General features: G+C 44.8%; 2 protein-coding genes and 1 non-coding gene across 3 annotated transcripts; 1 reads left to right on the forward strand and 2 right to left on the reverse strand.

Annotated features, from left to right (window-relative positions):
- Window positions 1-792: 792 nt before the first annotated feature.
- Window positions 793-18345, forward strand: LOC117838457 (dnaJ homolog subfamily C GRV2). The gene is made up of 22 exons (XM_034718498.2): window positions 793-1550; window positions 2114-2344; window positions 2455-2542; window positions 2907-3115; window positions 3362-3463; window positions 3533-3595; window positions 4630-6837; window positions 7103-7465; window positions 7611-7751; window positions 10559-10951; window positions 11061-11552; window positions 11812-12035; window positions 12146-12490; window positions 12615-12909; window positions 13640-14083; window positions 14169-14514; window positions 14799-15142; window positions 15225-15692; window positions 16225-16349; window positions 16917-17040; window positions 17508-17576; window positions 17716-18345. The coding sequence occupies exons 1-22, from the start codon at window positions 1113-1115 to the stop codon at window positions 17941-17943; spliced, it is 7740 nt and encodes a 2579-aa protein (XP_034574389.1). The 5' UTR covers window positions 793-1112; the 3' UTR covers window positions 17944-18345.
- Window positions 18346-18679: 334 nt separating this feature from the next.
- On the reverse strand, window positions 18680-18750 carry TRNAG-GCC (transfer RNA glycine (anticodon GCC)). The gene has a single exon. It is a non-coding gene; the product is annotated as a tRNA-Gly (tRNA).
- A 1398-nt stretch (window positions 18751-20148) lies between these two features.
- Window positions 20149-22591, reverse strand: LOC117838935 (transcription factor MYC2). Its single transcript, XM_034719139.2, has one exon. It carries the CDS (start codon window positions 22479-22481, stop codon window positions 20361-20363), a length of 2121 nt encoding a protein of 706 aa, XP_034575030.1. The 5' UTR covers window positions 22482-22591; the 3' UTR covers window positions 20149-20360.
- Between the last annotated feature and the right edge of the window lie 4368 nt (window positions 22592-26959).

The following is a 26959-nucleotide window of genomic DNA, read 5'->3' on the forward strand; positions in this document are numbered from 1 at the left end:
GGAGGTGCGAGTGGCGTATATCGAGGAGAAGGAGGACCCACGTTAGGATTTGGGTGGAGAAAGGGAGGCGACAAGGGTGGGGCTGCGGGGGTGGTGGGGAAGGAGAGGCGGCAGGAGCTAAGGGATCGCAGGAGGAGGAAGCGGACGGTGGAAGGCAAGAGGAGGGATCGGAGGGCTCGCGATTGATTTTCGACGGACGAAACCGCGTAGGAGCGGACGGTGGAGGAGGGATCCGCGGAGCGGATGGCGCAAATCGCCTGAAGCGAGGGCCATGGAGTGGAGCGGAAGGAGACGTACGAAAAAAGTCCCCTTTTCATTTTTTAAGTAATAATTAGTAGATATATAACCAGTAATAATGAGCATACTACGTATCTATGGACATTAGTGCGTACTCCATCCAGTAATATTTTACACGTATAGAACTAATATTTTAAAAATTTTAAGTGGGTAATATTTTTTTAGAAAAATTGTAGTTAAAGAATACCCTATCTTGTATTCTTGTTCAAGTTTAAGTAGCATTCGAATACATACATTGACTTTGTTTTTTTCTTTGAAACTAAAGGCAAAAGCACTACCGCATCGTTAAGAAGACCGGAAAACAGACAGTACCGTCTTACAGTCGTACTCGTTCTATCTGTTTCATTTTATCCCTTTTCTTGTTGAAAAGAAAAAGAAAATAACTCAAACTCACTCGTGCTGAAGCCAAACACGGAAGCCCTCTGCTGAACGATCCCTCTCCCCACGAGCGATGCCTTGGTTATTAAGGCCACGTAGACAGAAGACAATAAAAATCGAGATCGGAAGCAAGAAACAGCTTGGAAACGCAAAAGAAAATTTCAATAAAACATCTTGGAAAAGGAGCCAACCAACCGATCGATCGATCAATCAATCGAGGCACCACGAGTCATCGCGCAGCACAAAATCTCGGCAACGGATTGTCCGGCCGCAGCGCCGGCGAGCACCCTCCTCCGGCGACCGGCGAGGCAGCAGCAGCAGGGGGATCTCGTCTCCCTTCGAGATCGGTCGCCGCGCTGGGGGCGACTCACTCGCGCCACTCCTCCCCTCCCCTACCCTGGTGGCGGAAACCTAATGCCGGCCCGAGCCTAGCCACCATGGACTTCGCCAGCCGCCACGCCGCCGCAGAGGCGGCCACCTCGCCCGGCCCCCCCGCCGTCGCCCCCGCCGGGCCTCCCGAGGAGCCCGAGTACCTCGCCCGGTACCTCGTCGTCAAGCACTCGTGGAGGGGAAGGTACCGCCGGATCCTGTGCATCGCCTCCTCCGGCGTCGTCACGCTCGACCCCACCACGCTCAACCTCACCAACTCCTACGACGCCGGCGCCGAGTTCGACAAGGCCGAGGCCCTCACTGCCACCGACGAGTTCACGCTCGCCGTCCGCTCCGATGGCCGCGGCAAGTTCAAGCCCATGCGCTTCTCATCCCCGCTCCGCCCGGGGATCCTCACCGAGCTCCATCGCCTCCGCCCGGTCCACCCCGCCCTCGACTTCCCCGTCCTCCACCTCCGCCGACGCACCCACGAGTGGGCCCCCTTCGTAAGCCCTCCCCCTTCCTGAACCCTCCCTTGCTATCACATCGCATCCCGCTACTGTCTACTATGTTGTGCTACTGTGATCAACAAATTAACAGTGCAAGGCTGAATTTCTGCAAGTAATTTTATCGTACAACTCTATGCTGACCAGTTTATGCTTCCATGCTCAATCTCATCTAGTAAACAACCCAACCTAACTGATTGAGTTTGTTCCCTCCTTCAGATTCTCACATAGCAGCACAGCTAGTTTAGGAAGCTACCAGTTCAAGCAGAACTCCTGAAGATAATCCACATATTTGCACAATCATAATCCTTGCTCAAATTTTTGTGATATATCTAACTGTAGGAAAAATTGGAAAACCGAATGCTACTATTCAATTTGTGCCACTATGCGCTAAGAAATAGATGATTGTATGCCACTTCATTGGTGTAGATAACTTGCTGATTGCAGAGCACATCTTCTATGATGTACTCACAAAAAACGCTGTATTGAAGAAACATATTGTTGTATAACCATCACAATTTTGATATCTGATACTTTAGTTGCTGTATGTGAACATTCTGTAGAAACTTAAGGTCACTTCGGTGGGTGTTGAGCTCCTTGAGGCTTCTGGTGAAATGCGCTGGTGCCTGGACTTCAGAGATATGAGTTCTCCTGCTATCATTTTCTTGGGGGATAGCTATGGGAGGAAGACTACTGAAGGTGGAGGGTTTGTGCTATGCCCCCTTTATGGTAGGAAGTCAAAAGCTTTTATGGCTGCTTCAGGCACTACAAACACTGCAATTATATCTCATTTGGTACACCCTTATGTTCTCATCTTTTTTTTTTTTGTTCCATCTTATATTGCCCAATGATAGGTTTTTTGTAGTTCTATATGCAACTTCCTGACGTTAGCTATCTTTTTCAGACAAAAACTGCCAAGCTAATGATTGGATTATCACTATCTGTGGACAATTCACAGTCAATGAAGGCGGCCGACTTCATAGCAAAAAGAGGTAGGCGCTGTATCTCCAGTGATGGAGAACTAACATGTATTTTATTGGGGAACCTATTTGGATATTGAGATGACGGTACATTTGTTTTCTTAGCATTATATGCTGGTAGTGTCTCCTTTCTGATTTTCCTTCCATATGTTTTTTAGTAGCACAAAAGATCTTGAAAAATAAAACGAACTGAATGAGGTAAAATACCGCCTTCAAGCATCATATTGATCAACAAAATCAGCATTTATCTATGTCGCTGATCCCAGAGTATCTCGTATAATAAAAGGATTGAAAGCTCACACTGATAGTTTGTTTATTACCTGTGAGCCTGTGACTGTGATCTTCTGATTTTTAATTTACTGGACTTCTTTCCCAGCTATGGAGGCAGTTGGAGCTGCTGAAACTCGACATGGAGAATGGTCAGTAACAAGATTACGTTCCGCTGCACATGGCACTGCTAGTATTGAGAGCTTAGGTTTGGGTGTTGGACCAAGGGGTGGTCTTGGAGAGCAGGGTGATTCTGTTTCTCGTCTGCTTGTTCTTACAAACACTTCACTTGTTGAAAGGCGTCCAGAGAACTACGAGGTAGAAATTTTCTCCTTGTTTTTGTATGAATTGTTAAACTTTTCTATTATAATATGGACATCCTACACCCCTCTAGGCATTGGCAAACCAAGAAATGGTGGTTAATTTTGAGTGTTAAGGGTTTACACATCAATACATCATAATGGTTTCTCCCTTGAATTCGTTTTTTCTAGATTGCTTGCCATATTATCCCCAGCTCTTCAGCATGTCAGGTTCTTACTTGTTTTCATTGAACTATCTTTTCAGGCTGTCATTGTCCGACCTCTCTCAGCAGTAAATGCCCTTGTTCGATTTGCAGAAGAGCCGCAGATGTTTGCATTTGAATTCAATGATGGCTGCTCGATTCATGTAAGTATGCATGCAGGTCTCTATCCCACTACAAGGAATACCATTTAATTCTTCTATATTTTCTGTCAGGTATATGCAAGCACTTCCCGTGATAATCTACTTGCAACAGTTCTTGATGTTTTACAAACCCAGGTATCATTTGTTTTCTCTCAATGATGCTCCCCTTGAGGTCATACTGCCTTGGTATATTTAACACCCAAATTTAAGGTGATTAACATGCAGCTGTTCTTTAGATCTTCAGCACAACTAAGCAATGCATTTTAACAAAAAATAAACATTCTGTTCAGGGGTGAAATGCGGCACATGCCACCTAAACGTGTGTGGACGTGTCACCTAGCTACCCAAACTTAAGTCACATTTAGGTGATTGTGTGTCAAGAAAGGTCCAAGCACATGATTGGTGACTAATGATCATGTGATACTTTACTGGCATTTAAACCACAAAACTCTTATAGAAGTTGTGCAGCTCCATGAAAGCTTACTTAAAATCCGAAGCTATTTTCCTTTTCCCTAGAAGTTTCAAGTAGCATGGCTGTGTTGGAATTCAACTAGGATTCAGCTTTAGGTGGTATGTCATCTTCAGTTACTGATTAAATAGAATTCGGACCTTTTATTGACCCACTTATGTAAGTTCAGGGATCAAAATACGCAATTCTTAAGTTTGGGAGCCCAAGTGACATGGTTACACATGTTTAAGATCTAAGGTGCATTTTACTCCTGTGGCGGCATTCAATCTGTATCATCCAGTTACACTTATGAAGTTAATGAAGATTACAGTTTCAAATGTATGCGCGACACCTAAAGCAACTCTTTATTTGCAAGCACCTATATGCTAGCTAAGCTCCATAAGTACAATGACCAAAATACCTGGAGAAGGACCATATGTGTTCCCATTTAGTGTCTGTACTCTGTAGAACATTGCCATTTTCACATAATCACGTCTTCCGTATATCATCTGTATAATAACTTCAAATTGTACATCAGCAGTGGAATCTTGACCTGCTGCTCTGCAAAATGGTGTTAACTGTTATGCAACTTCATTTTAGTATTTGGATTGATCTTACTCGTGTCATTGAGTTTCTTGGACTTAAGCATGGATTGATCTAGTTTTCTGTCATGCTTACCAGTTTCCGTGCCTCATATTTCCTTTCTCTTTATTATTTTCAGAGACAGTGTGCAATTCCAGTGCTACCAAGGTTAACGATGCCTGGGCATCGGATAGATCCACCTTGTGGGGTAGCCCATCATCAGATGCCCCATCATGGTTCTGTTGATATGGAAGCTGCTACCATGCACATAAAACATTTAGCTGCAGTTGCTAAAGAGGCTGTAGCATCATCTGACGCTGTTCCTGGAGCAAAAATCAGATTGTGGCGTAGAATAAGGGAGTTTAATGCATGTGTACCTTATACTGGAGTGCCTGTCAATATTGAAGTACCTGAAATGGTCTTAGTGGCCTTAATGAGTCTTCTTCCGAACCACCCACAAAATAGCGCTCCCATCGATGCTTATCCTCTTCCGCCTCCATCCCCAAAAGCAGCAGCAACTATAATGGGTTTTGTTGCTTGCTTACGCAGGCTACTTACATCAAGAAGTGTGGCATCGCATGTGATGGCATTTCCTGCTGCTGTTACTAGAATAATGGGTTTGCTTAGGAATGGTTCTGAGGGAGTGGCAGCTGAAGGTTCTGGACTTGTAGCTATGCTAATTGGTGGTGGTCCTGGTGATGCATCCATGTTAATGGATACAAGGGGAGAATCCCATGCTACCTACATGCATGCAAAGTCTGTACTGTTCTCACACCCAATGTATGTTCCGATCCTTGTTAACAGGTTGAAGCCTATATCAGTTTCACCATTGTTATCTCTGTCCGTTGTGGAAGTCCTTGAAGCTATGCTTTGTGAACCCCATGGTGAAACAACCCAGCATGCTACATTTGTTGAGCTACTGCGTCAAGTTGCTGGTTTGCGTCGTCGTTTGTTTGCATTATTTGCACATCCAGCTGAAAGTGTGCGAGAGACTATTTCTGTTATTATGCGTACAATTGCTGAGGAAGATGCGATAGCAGCAGAGTCCATGCGTGATGCTGCCTTGAAAGATGGTGCTCTTCTGAGGCATTTGCTAAATGCTTTTTTCTTTCCTGCTGGTGAACGGCGTGATGTTAGTCGGCAACTTGTTGCTCTTTGGGCTGATTCTTATCAACCTGCACTTGATTTGCTGTCAAGAATACTTCCTCCTGGACTTGTTGCATATCTTCATACAAGATCAGATGAAGATTCACAGAGCCAGTATGATGAAGCACCATTAAGCAGAAGGCAGAAACGTATACTTCAGCAGAGGAGGGCTCGTGGCAGTAAAAGTATGGCAGCACAAGAACAGGGGACACCCTCCAATGGTGTTGATGATGGGGCACTCTTCAGGCACACCAGTGCGGGTACTTATGGAGGAGCAGATGTCGATCAGAGGCATGTTGGTCAGTACACTTCCGCCCACTCCCCAGTGGCAGGTATGAACATTGACCCTTCTCATGCAATGTCGGTTCCACATGGTTCTGTACCTGAGGCCCTTTCTGAAAATAATCATCAAATCGGGGCACCACAGCTGGACTCACATGTTTATTTAGTGGACTCCAATGCCAATGGCAATCTTGTCAGCTCATCGCATTCAGATTTTTCAGTCCCTGCACAAGTTGTGGTGGAAAATACTCCTGTGGGATCTGGCAGGCTCCTGTGCAATTGGTATGGATTTTGGAGGGCTTTCAGTCTAGATCACAACAGAGCAGATTTGATATGGAATGAGCGCACCAGACAGGAATTGAAGGAAGCATTGCAAGCTGAAGTTCATAACCTTGACGTCGAGAAAGAAAGAACTGATGACATTGTCCCTGGAGGTTCGGTCACTGAGGATGCTGGTGGTAGTGACAACTTACCTCGAATTTCTTGGAATTATGCTGAATTTTCAGTTCGCTACCCAAGCTTGTTCAAAGAAGTCTGTGTGGGGCAATACTATTTGCGGCTGCTGCTTGAAAGTGGGAGTAACTATCGAGCACAAGATTTTCCACTGCGTGATCCTGTTGCCTTTTTTAGAGCTCTATACCATCGGTTTTTGTGTGACGCAGATATTGGCCTTACTGTGGATGGTGCCGTTCCTGATGAGCTAGGTTCATCAGATGATTGGTGTGACATGGGAAGGTTAGATGGCTTTGGTGGAGGTGGTGGGTCTTCAGTAAGAGAACTCTGTTCAAGAGCAATGGCCATAGTTTATGAGCAACATTATAAAGTTATTGGACCATTTGATGGCACTGCACATATTACTGTTCTCTTAGACAGAACAGATGATAGGGCATTGAGGCATCGTCTGCTACTACTTTTAAAGGTTTTTTGCTCTGTACTGTCATTTCCTCTCTTATTTTATAGTAAGAAGATGACATAAGATATGCCAGATATGGAATTGTCAACAAGCTTCTTTATGTGGTTTCATCTTGATATTGTACAGTAGAATCCATAAATCTCTTTAGTCTTTTGGGACATGGCGTTAACTTTGGACAAGGTTTCCAAGGACCATGACTAATATGGCTTTGCTGTCATGACATACTGTTGAAAGCTGATAAATCTTCTCCCTCTATTTTCCTTTTATGTAGGCCTTGATGAATGACCTTTCAAACGTTGAAGCATGTGTTTTGGTTGGAGGCTGTGTTTTGGCTGTTGATTTGCTCACGGTTGCGCATGAAACATCTGAGCGGACAGCTATTCCTTTGCAATCTAACCTCATTGCAGCAACCGCATTTATGGAACCTTCAAAAGAGTGGATGTACATTGATAAAGATGGCACACAAGTTGGGCCACTTGAAAAGGATGCATTAAGAAGGCTATGGTCAAAGAAGTCAATTGACTGGACAACAAAATGTTGGGCTTCTGGTATGTCTGACTGGAAAAGGTTACGTGACATACGGGAACTACGGTGGGCACTTTCTGTTAGAGTACCTGTCCTGACTCCTACTCAGGTATTGAATCTGCATCTTTTGATCAGACACATGGCCGCAAACTCGCACACACACACATCATGCTGCTATTTCACCAGCAAGCACAAATTTTCCTCTCATAAATGCATTTTCTTTGTCTCACAGAAAATGTATTTCTCTTTTACAGGTTGGGGAGGCTGCATTATCTATATTACACAGTATGGCGTCAGCACACTCTGATCTTGATGACGCAGGTGAAATAGTAACCCCAACTCCTAGGGTGAAACGTATATTGTCAAGTCCAAGATGCCTTCCTCATGTGGCCCAGGTTTGCTCTAGCTTCAAAGTGTTTGTTTTCTATTTCTATCACCAGTGGATTATGGAGACTAGATAAGCACAATATAAAAGTAACTGTAACTAATACTACCTCTGTCCCAAAATATAGCTGCATTTAGAGATTTTCTGACAGACTAAGGAGGAGGATGGAAGGTCTAATCTGCCCTTAGTTAATCACGTTTATCTACAGGCGCGTGCATCCCGCGTCAGTAGCGCTGCCTGCCGGTTTTTGTTTCCATACACCACCAGAAAAACAGAGCCACTCAATTTGCATGCCGATGAAACTAAAAAAGATTTCAGTTGCAGCTCATACATTTGCATGGCAGGAACGCATACGCTACAACAGTTCATTTGCGCCAAAATGATCCCATTGACCAGAATCCTTGCGGCACTTATTTACCGCCAAGGACAATTCCAGTCTCATTTTTTACATCCGCTCACCAGATTCCTTGGCAGATTTTGGGGAGACTGTGTGCGGCGTGGGGAGATAAAACAATGAGGTTTAACTTGGTCAGTTCATATGTAAAAGGTGGGGTTGGAACTCTAAACATAGCTATATTCGGGACAAATATTGAACCCTTAACGTAACTATATTCTGGGATGGAGGGAGTAGATTTATATACAACAACAACAACAACATAGCCTTTCAATCCCAAGCAAGTTGGGTAGGCTAGAGTTGAAACCCAACAAGAGCCACATCAGGGTTCGGGGACATGAATAGCTGTTTTTCAAGCACTCCTATCCATGGCTAAATCTTTGGGTATATTCCATCCCTTCAAATCTCTTTTTATTGCCTCTTCCCATGTCAATTTTGATCTTCCTTTGCCTCTCTTCACATTACTGTCACGTCTTAGGGTTCCACTACACACCGGTGCCTCCGAAGGCCTTCGTTGGACATGTCCAAACCATCTCAGCCGGTGTTGGATAAGCTTTTCTTCAATTGGTGCTACCCCTAACCTATCACGTATATCCTCATTCTGGACTCGATCCCTTCTTGTATGACCACAAATCCAACGCAACATATGCATTTCCGTAATACTTATCTGCTAGACATGTCGTCTTTTTGTAGGCCAACATTCTGCACCATACAGCATTGCAGGTCTAATCGTTGTCCTATAAAACTTGCCTTTTAGCTTCAATGGTACCCTCTTGTCATATAAAATTCTTGATGCTTGGTGCCACTTCATCCACCCCGCTTTGATTCTATGACTAACATTCTCATCAATATCCCCATTTCGTTGTAGCATTGATCCCAAATATCGAAATGTATCCTTCCTGGGCACTACTTGGCTTTCCAAACTGACATCTCCCTCCTCATGTGTAGTAGTGCCAAAGTCACATCTCATATATTTAGTTTTAGTTCTGCTGAGTCTAAAACCTTTTGACTCTAGGGTCTCCCGCCACAACTCCAGTTTCCTATTTACTCCTGCTCGACTTTCATCAACTAGCACTACATCATCCGCGAAGAGCATACACCAAGGGATATCCCCTTGAATGGCCCTTGTTACCTCATCCATCTCCAAGGCAAATAGATAAGCGCTCAATGCAGACCCTTGATGTAGTCCTATTCTAATCGGAAAGTCATCTGTGTCGCCATCACTTGTTCGGACTCTAGTTACAACATTGTTGTACATGTCCTTAATTAGTCCAACATACTTCGTTGGGACTTTATGTTTGTCCAAAGCCCACCACATAACATTCCTTGGTATTTTATCATACGCCTTCTCCAAGTCAATGAAAACCATGTGTAGGTCCTTCTTCTTTTCCCTATATAGCTCCATAACTTGTCTTATTAAGAAAATAGCTTCCATGGTTGACCTTCCAAGCATGAAACCAAATTGGTTCACAGAGACCCGTGTTATCCTTCTCAAAGGATGCTCGATAACTCTCTCCCATAGCTTCATAGTATGGCTCATCAACTTAATTCCTCGGTAATTAGTACAACTTTGAATATCTCTCTTATTCTTGTATATTGGTATCAGTATACTTCTCCTCCACTCTTCTGGCATCTTGTTTGACCGAAAAATATGGTTGAACAAAACTTGGTTAGCCATACTATGGCTATATCCCCGAGGCATCTCCACACCTTAAAAAAATAGATACAGCCATTAAACTCTGCTTATTTCCTCACAATATAGAGTTACTAAATTGTAACTCCCTATTAAACCTGTTGGTATATCCATCAGCAGTGTAATGCATACAATTGACAGTTGTCTTTATGGTTAGCTATTCTTCATACCAGTAAAGCTCATGCTTTAATCTGTGATTATTTACTCAGCACTTCAATATTATTTTTCAACTTTTGAGATATATTTTTCTCTTTCTTTCCAATAATTTCATTGGCCAAACAAAAAAATCTTATGGGGATTAGATAAACACGGCATAAAAGTGATAATAGATTTATATACCAATAGCTAAAAAGAATGCAGCCAATAGCTCTGCTGACACAAGTAACATTTCCTCAGAATACATAACCCTGCCTTTTGTACCTTTTATTCTTCTTTTTAATGAAATGATACGCAGATCTCCTACGTGTTTGAGAAAAAGAAAACATTTCCTCAAAATATTTTGAGTTACTGAATTGTAACTCAGTAAACCTGTTAGTATAGCCATCAGCAATAGAATACATACATTTGCCAGTTGTCTTTATGATAAACTATTTGTTTATACCAGTAAAATTCATCCTTTAATTTGTGATAATATTCAGCACTTCAATGTTCTATTTCAGTTTTTCAGATATATTTCTCTTTTCAATAATTTCATTGACACTGACAAGAAATACAATTTGAAATTGTATAGGTTATGCTTACTGGGGAACCAAGCATTGTTGAAGCAGCTGCCTCATTGCTTAAGGCTATTGTTACAAGAAACCCTAAAGCTATGATTCGCCTATATAGTACTGGTGCCTTTTACTTTGCATTAGCGTATCCTGGTTCAAATCTCCTATCAATTTCACAACTGTTTTCGGCCACACATACTCATCAAGCTTTTCATGGTGGTGAAGAGGCAGCAGTATCTTCATCTTTGCCTTTGGCAAAGCGTAGTGTACTAGGTGGACTGCTCCCAGAATCTTTGCTGTATGTCTTAGAACGTAGTGGCCCTTCTGCCTTTGCTGGTGCAATGGTGTCTGATTCTGACACACCAGAAATTATATGGACTCACAAGATGCGAGCAGAAAACCTTATTCATCAGGTCCTTTACCTATACCCCTTTATTGTCATTTGTTAAAACAATTGCTTTTTAAGCCTTGAGTTTTTAATCCCCTTTCTAGTTATGTTATTCATCTGATATCCTTTTGCAGGTCCTGCAGCATCTCGGTGATTTTCCTCAGAAATTGGCACAACATTGCCATTCATTGTATGATTATGCTCCTATGCCACCTGTGACTTACCCGAATCTGAAAGATGAGATGTGGTGTCATCGTTACTACCTTCGTAACCTATGTGATGAGATTAGGTTTCCTAACTGGCCCATTGTTGAACACGTGGAGTTTTTGCAATCGTTGTTGGTAATGTGGCGCGAAGAGTTAACTCGTCGTCCAATGGATTTGTCTGAAGAAGAAGCCTGTAAGATACTGGAGATTTCTCTTGATGATCTTGTGCTTGGTGAGAATGGTTGTAGCAAGCAGTCATCTGAGTTAAGTGTGGCTAATTCTGGAAACAAAATTGAAAACATCGATGAGGAGAAGCTTAAACGCCAGTACCGGAAGTTAGCAATAAAGTACCATCCAGACAAGAACCCTGAGGGGAGAGAGAAGTTCGTTGCTGTGCAAAAGGCTTATGAGCGATTGCAGGTGCAACTTTGTTCATATGGTCAATTATTATTGGTCATTGATGCATGCTATCTTTTCATGCTTTCTCCTTTTGTTGCTTACACTGTTTATTTGATTTATCCTACTTGTTGAAGTAACTGGCAAAAATATTATTTGTTCTGTGCACCTTTTGAACACCTTTTCCTACGAAATGGTAGTGATGTGCAAAACAGCGAGACCCATTAAGGCATATTTTTACATGGTTGATTATTTACAGTGAATCTATCATGTATACTTGCAGGCAAGTATGCAGGGATTACAGGGACCACAAGTCTGGAGACTGCTACTCTTGCTCAAGGCACAATGCATCTTGTACAAGAGATACGGACATGTCTTGGAACCATTTAAATATGCTGGTTATCCAATGTTGCTAAATGCAGTTACTGTAGATAAGGATGACAGCAATTTTCTTTCATCCGATAGGGCGCCTCTTCTGATAGCTGCTTCGGAGCTAATTTGGCTGACGTAAGCTGATAGAGACTCAATTTATTAAGTTTATACAAACATTTTCTTAAATACTGCTCACTCGGATTGGATATCCATTATCTGATGTTTTTGTTGCAATGTTCTGTTAGATGTGTGTCTTCTTCATTAAATGGAGAAGAACTTATACGAGATGGTGGTATTCCCTTGTTGGCAACACTTCTTTCTCGCTGTATGTGCATTGTTCAGCCCACAACACTGGCAAATGAACCAGCTGCAAGAATAGTCACCAACATAATGCATACCTTCTCCGTTCTCAGTCAGTTTGAATCAGGAAGAGTCGAGATTCTTAAGTTTGGTGGCCTTGTTGAGGACATTGTGCACTGTACAGAGCTTGAATTTGTTCCCTCAGCTGTGGATGCTGCGCTGTTGACAGCTGCTAATATTTCAGTGACACCTGAGTTGCAAGATGCTCTGCTAAGGGCTGGATTTTTATGGTAACTGCCTGCCATCCTTATTGCTTCTTCAATAAATGTGGAAATTAGAAACTAAATCGAAATATGATATACATTAGGAGAAAAACAGATGTCTCTGATGTATCTAATTGAAATATACTTGCAGGTATGTACTGCCCCTGCTGCTTCAATACGATTCAACAGCAGAAGAGAATGAGACAAGTGAGGCACATGGTGTTGGGGCAAGGGTGCAGATTGCTAAAAATTTGCATGCTGTTCATGCAATTGAGGCTTTGTCTAGGCTTTGTGGTCTCAGTAGCGATGAGATATGTTGCCCATCTAACAAACCTGCATACAATGCACTAAAGGCACTTCTTACTCCAAAGCTTGCTGACATGCTGAGAAACCACCCACCTAAAGAGCTATTATCAAATCTAAATTCAAATTTAGAGTCACCTGAGGTAAGGATTCTATTTTAATTGCTATGCCTAGAACATTGCGATAGTGTTATAATATATAAAAATATATTGTGTAAATGTATGCATTTCGTATATTAGTCATCACCATGGTCTGCAATATGTTAAGCAACTTGCTAATACTCATGCACTCATGTGCAAGCGGCTTAAGAGTGTATGGTCACGCACACTAAGTCAGTTTAGGGGAATTATAATCAGAGTGCATATGTAATTAATTATTTGCTAATGCACATGCACGCATGCGCATATGATTTAAGAGTGTGGTCATGCACACTCAGTTTTGGGAATTATAATTAGAGTTGGTATTATTAATTATTTCCAGCTTGAAAAATGTAGCAAGGACAGTTTCATACTCAAGATCTCCCTACCCCTTGTTTAATAGTAACTCTGACAGACTGGCAGCACATGTTTGTGTATGAATGCACAGATACTCTCAGAACGGTAGTGCATTATTTGCGTCATCAATTAATATCTTGTCATAGCAAGCAACTATTCTGTTCCTTGTGGCACCTTATGCAAGTATTTTGCTACAATCAACTTCTGTTTGGCTGTACATGTGTACATGATTCACTTCTCCAATAGATGGTGTGTATAGGCTGATTGTGTGCAATTAAAAGCTGTTTCCTGTCTAATACTATGGAAAAAATATTTCACAAAATCCAATGCTCTTAGATTCAGATAATTTTGAGCTCAAAAAACTTTGCTTTTGTTTCAGATCATATGGAATTCTTCCACCAGAGGTGAGCTGCTCAAATTTGTTGACCAGCAGCGTGCTAGTCAAGGCCCTGATGGTTCATACGATTTGACAGAATCACAATCTTTCACCTATGAATCTTTATCAAAAGAATTGAATGTTGGTAATGTATATTTGAGAGTTTACAACAATCAGCCGGATTTTGAAATAAGTGATCAGGAAGAATTTTGCATTGCTCTGCTTAAATTTATAGCAGAGTTAGTACAACAGTGGAATTCCATTAATTTGGAGGAAAGTACGATTGATCAACATGTTTCACTTGTTGATACATCTGCTTCTGAAAATTACCAAGTCGGTGATTCTGCTGAAGGAAAAATGGATGATTCATCAGAAAAACAAAGTACAGGGACTGATGGAGATTCTAAAGTTATTACAAACCTCCAAAGTGGGCTAACATCACTACAGGTGCTTCTATTGAAATAGTACTTTCTTAACCTTTTCTGTGTGAGGCACATTTTCTGAATTGCATGCCATATCTTTTTTATTGCAGAATCTTCTGACAAGTAGTCCAGGCCTGGCTGCTGTTTTTACTTCCAAGGAGCGTCTGATTCCTCTTTTTGAATGCCTTGCACTGCATGTTCCTCCTGAAAGCAACATCCCACAAATCTGTTTAAGTGTTCTTTCTCTGTTGACAAAGCATGCTCCTTGTTTGGAGGCCATGGTTGCAGAAAGGATGAGCCTCATTTTGCTATTTCAGATACTCCATTGCAATCCTCCTTGCAGGGATGGAGCACTTGCTGTACTGTATTCTTTAGCCAGCACTCCAGAGCTTGCCTGGGCTGCTGCCAAGCATGGTGGTGTTGTTTACATTCTTGAACTTATGTTGCCACTTGAAGGTTTGATCTTTACTTTAGTATATTGCTACTATAGAAGCAGATGTTTCTTTATCTCCATTATTTTGTATAATGTGCATGATACTAGCAGTCTACACGCTCTAGCTGTGATTAATTGCTGCATGTATTAAATCTTGGTCATCAACCTCCAGTAAAGTTCTAATGTTTTTAAACTTTGCTTCACTTAATTTCTACGCACATGGTTTTATTTTTACATGTTTAATTTGTCAGATGACTTATAGATCTGATTATGTAAGCATATTAATCACTCAATTTATATTATGTAGAGGAAATCCCTATGCAACAAAGAGCTGCAGCTGCATCCTTATTGGGCAAACTTGTTGGTCAACCAATGCATGGTCCCAGGGTGGCAATCACACTTGCTAGATTCTTGCCTGATGGTTTGGTTTCTGCCATTAAAGATGGACCTGGGGAAGCTGTTGTTTCATCTCTTGAACAGACAACGGAAACTCCTGAACTGGTGTGGACACCTGCAATGGCAGCTTCTCTTTCTGCACAGTTGGCAACCATGGCATCAGACCTCTACCAAGAGCAGATGAAAGGGCGTGTTGTTGATTGGGATGTACCTGAACAAGCATCTGGCCAGCATGTAATGAAGGATGAACCACAGGTAATTTGTTTTTCTAGAACCTTTTTTCTGCATAATGTATTTCTGTTACTTTGTCTAAGATGCTATGCTTTGCAAATTTCAGGTTGGTGGAATTTATGTAAGACTTTTCCTGAAGGACCCCAAGTTTCCACTGAGAAACCCTAAAAGATTCCTTGAAGGACTGCTGGATCAGTATGTCTCCTCTGTTGCTGCTACACATTATGAAGCAAATGCTGTTGATCCAGAGCTTCCTTTGCTGCTGTCCGCGGCACTAGTCTCCTTGCTACGAGTTCATCCGGCACTTGCAGACCATGTCGGTTACCTAGGTTATGTTCCAAAACTTGTTGCAGCTATGGCCTATGAGGGAAGAAGGGAAACTATGGCATCTGGGCAGGCCACAAGTGGATTGCAGGCAGAACCTAGTGAACATGACAATTCAGGTCACTCTGAAACCAATGTGCAGACTCCACAAGAACGTGTTCGCCTTAGTTGTTTGCGTGTACTACATCAGCTTGCATCTAGCACAACTTGTGCCGAAGCTATGGCAGCAACAAGTGCAGGAACTCCTCAGGTATCGAATTATTTAGCTTCTTTATGTTGTTGTAACTCTTTCTAGGAAGGCATGTTCAATCTTTTGCACAATGTTTTTTTAGATTTGTCTATACAACAGTGTGACTGCTTTTGTGAATTGATTTCCTCCTAAAAGGATTCCTGTGATCAAGCTTTTTTATGCTAGAATCAGCGATTTGAAAAGTAATTATAATGTTTAGAACCTGTAGTGCTCAGAATTCAGATTACAATCTAAGCCTGTTCATGTGATGATTTGATTTCTGGCATCTTTTATCAGTTTGACTGCAGAGTTATGTCTCTCAACTTCCACAGTGACTATTAGCACTGTTTCAGAAATCGGCTTGGCTTGCCTATTGCCACCCTGCCACTTTGTGCTTTTAGAACACTATCAGTACTTACATCTTTTTTAAGTATGCTTGACTTGATATCGTGGAAATCCATAAATTATCTCTACTGTTTAGGGGAACTCAATAGGAATCCTGTATGATCACATTGTTCCATCATAATCTTTTCTTGCTTGAACTGTCATGCAGGTTGTACCACTGCTTATGAAAGCAATTGGGTGGCAAGGTGGAAGTATTCTGGCATTGGAGACATTAAAGCGTGTAGTTGGTGCTGGTAATCGAGCTCGTGATGCACTTGTTGCACAGGGGCTAAAGTAAGCTGTTCCAAATGCCTATATAGCTATTGGTGTATATCATGTGAAATTGCCCTAAAAGCTAAAACTTTCTGTCAAGAACATTTGTAAAACTATGGAATTTCGATTTTTTTGAAAGAGAAATTTAACGGCTGTAAATGTTGGTACATTATATAGCCATGTAAAAGATGCATATAAAGGGAAACAGTCAAAATTGCAAATTTCCTTGAGGGGGGGAAATCATTCGAGTTTAATATGGGAATTCAGAGTATTCTGTAGTATCTCAGGTCATGCCTAATTTTTCTTGGTTATAGAGTTACTTAAGCGATCCATTTTGTTGATTTTATTCCTGCTGACATAGAAAAAGTATTAACCTCTTCTTTCCATATTCAAATCAGTTTGTGCCATTTTTTTGAAGCCTTTTTAAGCAAAAGAAAGGATATCAGTAGTCCAAAAAATTGCTTCACCTTGCCACTAGGTGGCAAAAAATATTGTTTGTTACCATATATTCACTCAACCTAGTCTTTCTTGGAATCAAGCCTTGCAGTGACTAATCTTTGTTATGTATTTCATAATGAAACAAAACAGGGTTGGTCTTGTTGAAGTACTCCTTGGTATTCTTGATTGGCGTGCTGGTGGAAGACAGGGACTCTGTAATCAAATGAAGTGGAATGAATCGGAGGCTTCAATTGGGCGTGTTTTGGCAGTGGAGGTGACTGTTAGCTTCTTTGTTTCTTTGAGATGCAATTAACTCCTTTCAGCTCAATTCCATATTAGTATAGTACACTGACTTTACTTTTATGGATTGACCTTCACATGAGATTGATGCAATAAAAAATTGGCACTCTGTAGAAAGAAAAACAAATTAGATCAATTGTGAAAGTTCTGCAGGCAGATGATATAATCAACTGAGATAATGTCCTTTTTTTCTTGTTTTGGGTATCCATAACTTGTAAAAAATTGTACATCCAGCGTTTTTTGCTTAGCCTGGAATGTTTTAAACTTAGAATTCATGAAGTATTCAGACAAGAATTGGACGGATATATATTTCATGCAAGTAGGCACTATATATTTTAAAAAATAAACGAAGTGTCTTCAGAGCATACAAATTGTGACAGTTTTTTAATTGCTGATGCACCAGTCTCAAGTGGTACTCTTTTTTTCTTTTGATTCACACAGGTGCTTCATGCTTTTGCAACAGAAGGTGCACACTGTGCTAGAGTTCTTGACGTCCTGAATTCCTCTGATGTAAGTAACTCCCTGCTGCAGCACAGTTCCCTGAAATTCTTAGGAATGTAAAAGTGCATTTGTGATCATGACTAGTGATTGACCAATTGGAAAATGACAACAGATAGTGGCCTGAATAAACAATTTCCCTATTGTGTAGGTATGGGGTGCTTACAAGGACCAGAAGCATGATCTATTTCTCCCATCCAACGCACAATCCTCTGCTGCTGGAGTTGCTGGGCTCATTGAGAGTTCGTCATCAAGACTCACCTATGCCCTTACAGCACCCCCGCCTCAGCCAGCATTGGTCCGGCTACCATCTTCAGCTCCCTCTCCCCCAACAGCTCCTGCAAATCCTAGTGGACGGCATTCGTACCATCATTCGTAGCACGACAAACAAATTCCTTAATCATGGTTCCTTTTGGAGATATGTCCATTTGAAGTTGGTATCATTTGTAGAGTGAAGCCACCATAACTGGGCTCGTTACAGCAGCAAAATACAGTTCACGCCTCCATACCCCACCAAAGAGCAGCTTATGAGTGGCTGCATTTCAGTACATAGCATGTACAGTTTTCCATTACATAGGGGTCGGTTTTGCGTTTGTTGTTCCTAGTACACATGTAAAGCATATGCTCCTTTTTTTTTGTAACATAGATGTCCATAGAATACTCGAGCTCGGAAATGTGTATCGATTCTTGGCTGGGTGGATACCTTCTCTTTATGGATTTACATGACTGGCTTGTCATTTTGACACGACGGAAGAAAGATGGATGATTTTTGTCCGTTCTACGCTTATTGTGTACGTGTGGCTTGGTTAACCCTTTTTAAAAGTTTTATTGCTGTTTGCGAGCTCTACTCCAGCTTCGTGCCAAGGAATTTTATTTTTAGCTCACGGCCTGAGACCGATTTTAGTACCATTATATACCATATACGATTGTAGTAGTTTTAAACGTTGCTCCTAGGTGCAGACAAACATTTTCTTCGCATGGATTTTGTTATATTGCTTGCTGAGGACAGACATTTTCTCCAAGCGTTCGTTATATTGCTTGCTGACGACAGATGCTGCAAAACATAAGCTGAAGTTAAATTTCAATTCAGAAATTCGAGATGGAGAAATAAAAAATGCACCAGCCGGGAATCGAACCCGGGTCTGTACCGTGGCAGGGTACTATTCTACCACTAGACCACTGGTGCTTCGCGTGAGGATCGAAGGAAAATATAAATTGTTTAAGAAAACTTGTGATTCAGATAGTTCTATATCCCTGTATGTTAACCCTTTTTTTCCGAATGAATATGTTAACTTTTTTAGAAGAATATATCTTGTGTGTATTAAAACTAGGAACGATCGGATTCTTCTTCCTTGATTTTTCTTTTTGAGGAACCTTCTTCCTGGATTGACAACTCTTGAAGTCTTGACCCAGATTTCTTATTATCCTCCATCGCTTCTTGATTACCAGATTATAAAAACAGAATGAATGGAGCTTCTGCACAAGCCAGTTAAGCTAAAATTGGAGCCAGCTCCTAATCCTTGGAGTGCGCGGCAGTGGATGTGAATGAGGAGGTGCATGTGAGACGGACTGGGGAGGCAAGCAAACAGCAAAGCTCCTTTTGTTGGCCAGTTATGGCCGGCCCGGGCTGGTGTTAGTTAAAAGTCACATGCGCGATAAGCAAAGCCGCACGCCACTCTTGTCCCCTCCAGAAAACATATATTGCCGTCTCGGAGGAAACTATAAACATCTCAGAAGAGAATTATCAGTAGCGCTAATAGAAAAGGATGTTTTTTATTTATACATAAAAAGGCCATGTGATATGGTTTGCACCCATGCCTCTCATCCATCGCTACAGCAAATAGCGTCTTTTGTGAGTTGTCACGTTTGATTGCTTCACAGACAGGAGTACTCGTACTTCATAGCCATTAGGCAGCGGTTGGCTGGCCACTGGATAATCACTGGATAATTCACGAGGAAACTGTGGTGCTCCATGTGAAATTCCTGCGGATTCATGGGCTAAGCAAGTTGCTTCTCCTTTTTTAGTTTACAAGGGGAAAGTTGCTTCTCCTTATCTCGCCTAACTCCCTCCACCCCTAGTGCTTGCACGTGCTTGATGGTGAAGTCTACCCAACTCACATGCCCCCTGCTCCCATGGTGTCTCCATCATGTCATGTGCAAATCCTACTGTCGCTCGTGTTGAATTTCACGCACGCTTTCGCAGGTGACGGGACGGCAACCGTTCCTAAACCCTGAACTCTCCGTTTCAGCTCGTCAAATGGTAAGCAATTAAGATCAATCGATCAGTCAAAGAATTCAACGGTAAACCAACCAGAGACTGTGGATTGCTGTGCGATCAAAAAAACAGACTCCATTTCAGGCGAGATCCTGCTGCAAAATACATACATCAGGGCACAACGACGATCAACCCATCCTATATACAGTTTTCGATCCAACCAACGCTAGCGTCGATCGATCCATCATCACATTCACAGCTCATAAACAATATAGGTATAGGGTAGTAATTAACAAGACTGGATGGACGCCTGCTGATTGCTCAATACTGCTAATTAACACGCTACTAGCAAAAAAACAGAGACGACGATGAACAAAACAGCAGGAGCTAAGTATCATCATCCATCCTCCCCTTCTAAAGTTTACAGCAACACCGGAGTAATCGTCTTCCTCCTCCTGAATCTCTCTGGCTATCTTGCTGTAACATTGGAGGTGACGACGACTCACGATCCGGTGGTGGTAACGGTAACAGTATCGTCCCTATCTGGCAGGCCGGACACAGGTGCGCCGAGCAAGCCCCGATTACCTGCCCATGGCGGTGCCGGGCTCGGCGAGGCGGCTGTAGAGGGCGGCGTTGAGCTGCTCCTGCGAGTACACGCGGCTGGCCATCTTGACGGCGACCTGCTGGATCATGAGGTCCTTGACGACGGAGACGCTGGCGTGGTAGACGTCGAGGTCCAGCTCGCGCAGCGCCGTCATGAGCCGCGCCGACGGGTGGTTGCGCTTGTGGCACTGCACGCGGATCATGGCCTCCAGCCCCAGGATCTTGGCGTCGATCTCCACGGCGTGGCACCGCGGCCCGGCGTCGTGGCCGCCGAGCCCGGCGGCGTGCGGGGCCGGCCGCGCGTCGCGCTCCTTCTTGAGCGCCTCGATCTGGGCGTGCAGCGTGTCCTTGTCGGACTCCAGCGACGTCAGCTTGCCGCGGAGCTCGTTGATGTAGGAGATGGCGTCGCCGAGCAGCGACGCCTTGTCCATCTTGGACACGTTGGGCACCACGGCGCGCAGCGCGTAGAAGCGCTGGTTCAGCTTCTCGCGCCGCTGCCGCTCCGCCTCCACGTGGTTCAGCGGCTCCTCGCGCCCGTTCGCCGGCTTCCGCCCACGCTTGCGCGGCCGCTTCTCCGCCTCCGGCGGCGGCGCCACCACGCGGCTGCTCTCCACCTCGCGCACCGAGGCGTCCAGGTCCGAGTGGTCCGACTCCGACTTGGCCGGCGCGCCGGTCCCCGTCGACGGTCGCGTCGTCGGCGCAGACGAGAAGGATAGCATGCCCTCGTTCGCCGTCGCCGCCGGGTGGTAGTTGGTGTTGCTGGCGCGAGAGGTGGCCTCCATCGAACGCTTGTTGTTGTTGTTCTTCGTGTCGTTCGCCGGGGCGGCCGTCAGGGTCGCCGTGTGCTGCGAGAAGAGGCTCCCGGGCGCGGTGGTGAGGCTGGCTGTGGCGGCGGGGGGCGCTGGCGACGGGTTCCTCCGGCCGTTGCTGTCGGCGCCGAAGCTGAGGATCTCCCCGGACTCGGGCTTGAAGAACGGCGGGGCCGCTGCCATGGAGGGATTGGACGCGAACTCGGAGAAATTGAGCTCCCGGCGGAAGGGGCCCTGGTGAGCCTGGTTGTGCTGGTGCTGCCGCTGAGGGGGCGCGGCAGCCGGCGCCGGCGGGGGAGGGGGCGCGTGCACGGAGGGGCTCGGGTTCTCCGTGAGGGTGCTCGAGCTACCGTTCTCGAAGTGGATCTGCGGCGGCGGGGGCGGCTTGGAGACAGAGATCTCGGCCGACGGGTGCGACAGGGATTCCTTGATGTCCATGACCGGCGCGTCGGCGAGCCAGAGCACGGAGGGGTCCGTCTCCGCCTGGTCCGCTCCGGCCGCGGGCTGCTGCGGCGGCGGCGCCGGAGGCTGCACGGGCGGCCACGAGCCGCCCCCCGTTCCGCCTCCGCCCCCAAAGAGCGAGCGGATCTTAGCCATGCTCTCGGCGGTCTGGAAGACGACGTCGGTGGAGCCGAGCTCGAGCACCCCCGTGCCGACGGGGACGCAGACCATGGTGCGGAGGCCGAAGTTGTAGGCCTGGCGCGCGCGCTCGCACGGCGCGGAGGAGAGGCCGGAGGCGATCCAGGTGGGCTGCCCGGCGAAGAGCGCCTGCCCGGGGAGGCCCGAGCCGTTGAGGAACGACTGCGTCATGGAGACGAGGAAGAACCACTCGGTGTCGGTGACCTCCTCCTCGACGGCCTCGTCGGGGGCCGCGGCGGCGCCGGAGATGAGTGAATTGAGCTCGCGGAGCACGCGCTTGCGGTGCTCCTGCTCGGCCTGGGCGGCGGGGGTGAGCGGCTTCTGCTTGCGCTTGTCCTCGTCGCAGCCCTTGTAGTAGCCGTCCCCCCAGCCGAGCAGCGAGGCGCCGGTGGCGGCGTCGACGGAGGACTGCCAGAAGATGGCGTAGGTCCAGGTCTCCCTGGAGCCCTCAATCATGGCCTGCAGGCGCTGCTGCAGCGTGTCCTGGTTGAACCCCGGCGCCATCGCCGCCGGCATCTGCGGCGGCGGCGGCGTGGCGGCGGCCGACGAGGCGCCGCCCCCTGCCGGCGCACCCCAAGGGAAGGCGGGGAGGTCGGCGGAGGCCATGAAGGCCTCCATCATGGAGGCGTTGTCGTCCGTCCACAGGTTCATGGGCAGCCAAGCCGAGCCGAGGAGGAGGAGGGCGGGGTGGAGACGGAAGAGGAGGCGAGGAGGAGGAGAAAAATGGTGGGTGGAGAATGGAGGGCGAGGGGAAAGCGAAAGAAATGGTTTAGAACGCGGAATCCATGGGATTAGGCACAAACCCTAAAATACCCGCGCCACGGGTGGGCGCTTGTCCCGCTTGTCGTTCGCTTGCCGAGGGCAAATCCGGAAACATGTCTTCACCGGTGGGGGCAGGGGCCTGCGCGGCGCCAAATAGTAAAACGGGTTATTCGTCGGGGTCGATTTAGGAGGGTGAACCTAAAAATTCAGGGGCGTGCGTTTGTGTAACCGCCGGGTTTGTAGCCCTCCTTGCGAAGTGGGCCCGCCTTGTCAGCGGGTGCTTATGGTCCCATAGCCCACAGGACACTCCTTTTGCATGGTTCTTGGTTTGCGGTGGGACCCACCTGTCAATGACGGCTGGTTTTGTTTACATGGCTATTTTCGATTTTGAGCATACTATTTAGAGGGGGTGGGCTCTTTTACATGTGAGAATGATGTGGATCGCCCGGTATGGATGGCAGCGGAGTGAGGCATGGGGGCATGCGTATTGGCTGGATCTCGTTGATAACTTTCCGCATAAGATAATGCTAGCTGGAAGACACAATACCGATATCCTTGAAAAGCTGGCGTTTTATTGCTTGTGATAATACTAGATTTTGCATAGATGACTGGCTGTTTTTCAAGCTACATAGAATTTTTTTTTAGGATCTTGGTATTAAAGTGACCAAGTAATTATATATGGGAATACGGTGGCTCACCAACCATATATCGATGGGAGCAAAGAAGGGGTCGAGCATGCATATCGGCTAGATCACACGCCAGCTTTCGCATAAAAGAATATTGAGTTGTGACGATATGGTAGATCTTGTTCTTGTTCTTCTTAGAGGTTATGAATGAATGTGCGAAAATACTTTGACACATAAAAAGCACATGCTGTTAAAGGTGTTTTCAAGGTGTCACCAGCTCATTGTCACTAATCATTTCACCAAACGTATTACATGTATAGATGGGAGCAAAGAAGGGGTGAGTATACATATTGGCTGGATCACATTCCAGCTTTTCGCTTAAAAGAATATTGACTTGTGACGATATGGTAGATCTTGTTCTTGTTATTCTTAGAGGCAATGAATGAATGGGAGAAAATGCTTTGATACATAAGAAGCACATGTTGCTAAAAGGTTTTTCAAGGTGTCATAGACTCATTGTCACTATACATTTCACCAAAGCTATTGAATCACTATTCTACGGATTTCAATAGTGAAAAAAGCCATCTAAGCTGGTGCTCATACCATTTAAGATCTATTTTAACCATTGCTTTTGTTTCCTGTTGGCATATATGTTTGAAATGTGATATCAAGAGGGGCTAGCTAGGCACTTTTCACATGAAAATGTACCGGAGCGCCAAATTTTGATGTGGGAATGAGGAGGTGGAGGACATAGGACATGCGTATGTGGCGGATCACATGCATTGTAAATTTTCCACATGCAAAAAAATGAGTAGCACTCATTTTGTTATAGTGAGAGAGACTAACTTTGTGCAAAGAGAATATGCTTCTTCTTTTTTTTACGAATCACACGGTAGAAAGCCATGACCGAATCCAGAAGATACGTAGGATTATGTCCGAAAAGATTTGCAAAGAAAAAAGTGTTTGCAAAGGATTTGCATCGTTGATTGTGGGATTAGTACCACGATATGCATGCTTTCCACATACTCCTAAGTCAATTGCACACCGATTTCTCCTTTATGGGCCTAGGAGTACCACAACTGGTACGATGAAGAAGAAGAGACCCATCACCTAATACCAGTACTTTGTGAGAGCTGCATTTTTTAAGGGCAGGTAGCTCCTCTGTTGCATGAGAATTGGGATCATGACCCAAACCCTTTCTCCTTAGCCTGATCTGAATATTTCTCTTGATTTTTAGGATGCAACAAATTTGTTATTCGTAGATAATTGCCAATATGTATTTTATGAACACAGAACACATTTGTTTTTATTAAACAAAAAATATCGCTTATATTCCATGCCTCGAATGGAGTACAAGCTTTTTTTAAGATCACTCACGTGCGCAAGCCACATGTAGGAGGGTGAGCCCGTGAGTGAGCTTGAGATCGATGCGGCTGCCCGAGCCGAGCCACGGGCTCGAGACCTCGAGCTCCACTGCCGAGTCCGAGTGAGTGAGAGAGAGGCAGCCAGCCAGCTTTGTTTGACCGTTGACTAGACCCATGGGTCCATTTCGCCATTGCGGTGGAGCGAGAGAGCGAGCTGGCCCACGTGCAGCGAGACCGCGGGGGTAGGAGAAAAGTCCTCGGTCGGCGGGCCCACGCAGCAGGCAGGCGACGGGACGGGAGGGGGAGGGGAAAGCGACCCGCCCGCGATCTTATCGTTTAAAACCTGGCACAAAATCTTGGCCGTCCGTTCGCGCCCTCACGTGTTTAGCGAGCCCGGCATCGTGCGGCTCGTGCTTTGCTTGGTTTTAGCAGCATAGTTTATACCGGGGCGAAGCAGATGCGCGTGCTGCTATATTAACGCGGGTTAGTGTGTGATGATTCGGCGGTCTGGAGGTTTAGTGTTGATAATAAACAGGCGGGCCAGTTGTGCAAGGCAGGTGGCCGCCAGGTCGCTGTCGCGGCCCAGGATTACTCTAATCCACTCGCGCAACTTGACAACCGGATGCGCCACTACGCATTCACGCACTTTTGGATTCCGCAAGCAAATGCTACGCTCACCCCACCACTGGCTCGAAGAAATAACCATGTAGAAAGATTGCAGCAAAAGTACTCATGAGAAAAGCTTCTAAGGCCCTAGATTAAGCGAAAAAAAAAATATGTGTATGTTTTCATAGGCCATTTCGATAGTAGACAAAGAATAAAGGCATAAGTGCAACGGGCGCAAGTGCACACACAGGCACACACCATTCTCTTGACATAAAATGGTACAAAAAGCATAAGCGGCTGTTTTCATGTTGGTGTTTTCAGCCTTGGTAGCTGATGTCGTCGCTCCAGAACATACTCTAACACATATCGAGTAGTGGAATATGAGGAAGGCCATGCAAATTATATCATGTAAATTTCTTAAAAATCAAGGCTAAATGAAATGATTTAAATAAATTTAGTGCAAACCAAATGAACTGCAGTGGAAAACTTTTGAACATATGGGGGCGCATGGCCCCTGCTAGGCTCCATCCCTACATGCAACTGAGGTTTAGATGGCCACATAATACAATCTTATCTGACTTTTGGCAATTATTTATTTGGAAAAAAAACTCCAAGCAATCAAATCTACAGGAGTGAGCAGTAAGACCATCGACACTTAGCTCTTTTTTTATGAAAGTGACAAGGGAGATGTGGGTCCACACCGAAGGAACTACCATTGATTCGAATGAGGGAGCATATAATGTTACGATGGCCGTTGGTTTAAAATAGTAGAAGGTGGGAGACCACGATTCAAAACGCACGGTATCCAGTTTGTTGTAACGAAATATAGAATGTTTTAAAAGCATTTTATTCGTGCTTGCATTAAGACAAAACATGTGGATTGCCATGCTGCATAGCAATGGTGTCCATGTAAAGACTATGTATGTATAATGATCATATTAACACCATCCGCGCTATGGGCAACGACTCGTTGAGGATTGAGGAGACACATGCCATTTTTTTCGTAAGCGACAAGGGAATTGTGGGTCCACATCGAAGGATTTACCATCGATTCTTATCAGCAAGTTCTAGAGGATGCACGGTATATTACTTGAAACAACGGAAGGCGGGGAAGTGAGATTTTAATCATTGCTAATTCAGATTAAATGTAATGGAATGTAGAATGTTCTAAATTAGTTTTGTTTGCTTTTGGCATTAAGTGTTCACTCTTAAAAAAAGTCCTCATGAATTTATAATGTTTTTGTTAGTCGCGTAAGCCGTGGATCATGGAAGAAGAAAAAAACAAGATGGCAGCGTCGCGTGTACGCGTAGCGGAAGGAGATATCATAATCTAGTAACCGCGTCCATCTGCACGACTGAGGGGCGCGCGGAAGCTTCACGGCACTGGGGTGGGGGTGGAGTGAGCACGTTTTGCTCGCGTGGTGGGCCGCCCGCCCCGTCCGAATGCAATGTTTTTCACCGGTTGTCGTCACGTGGTGGCGGGGCCTGCAAGCATGTGATGTGAATGAGGGGCAGCACGCGTTCCTCCTGCTTTCCCATTTCCCTTTCTTTACGCCGCACCTGGATTGGTTCGTTGCAGGAGCTTTTTTTATTCTAATTATTATTATCTGTCGCCATTGTTTTATCTGGGCTCACATATTTACGTACAAGCCCTGCAACTCCTTCACTTTTATTTTTCACAACCCGGCTTGCTTAATTAGATACTGGAGCTTTAACTCTAGTGAACAATAGGTTAGGCGAGCCATCGATCTCGCAGCAGATAAACACGACT

Source organism: Setaria viridis, chromosome 9 (genome assembly GCF_005286985.2).
Source record: "Setaria viridis chromosome 9, Setaria_viridis_v4.0, whole genome shotgun sequence".
Lineage (NCBI taxonomy): Eukaryota > Viridiplantae > Streptophyta > Magnoliopsida > Poales > Poaceae > Setaria > Setaria viridis.

Coding starts and splice junctions, on each gene's coding strand:
- LOC117838935 (XM_034719139.2), bottom strand. CDS start 22,481: ATGAACCTGTGGACGGACGACAACGCCTCCATGATGGAGGCCTTCATG.
- LOC117838457 (XM_034718498.2), top strand. CDS start 1,113: ATGGACTTCGCCAGCCGCCACGCCGCCGCAGAGGCGGCCACCTCGCCC. Junction 2,345..2,454: donor CTGCAATTATATCTCATTTG/GTACACCCTTAT, acceptor TATCTTTTTCAG/ACAAAAACTGCCAAGCTAAT. Junction 16,350..16,916: donor CTTGTTGCACAGGGGCTAAA/GTAAGCTGTTCC, acceptor GAAACAAAACAG/GGTTGGTCTTGTTGAAGTAC.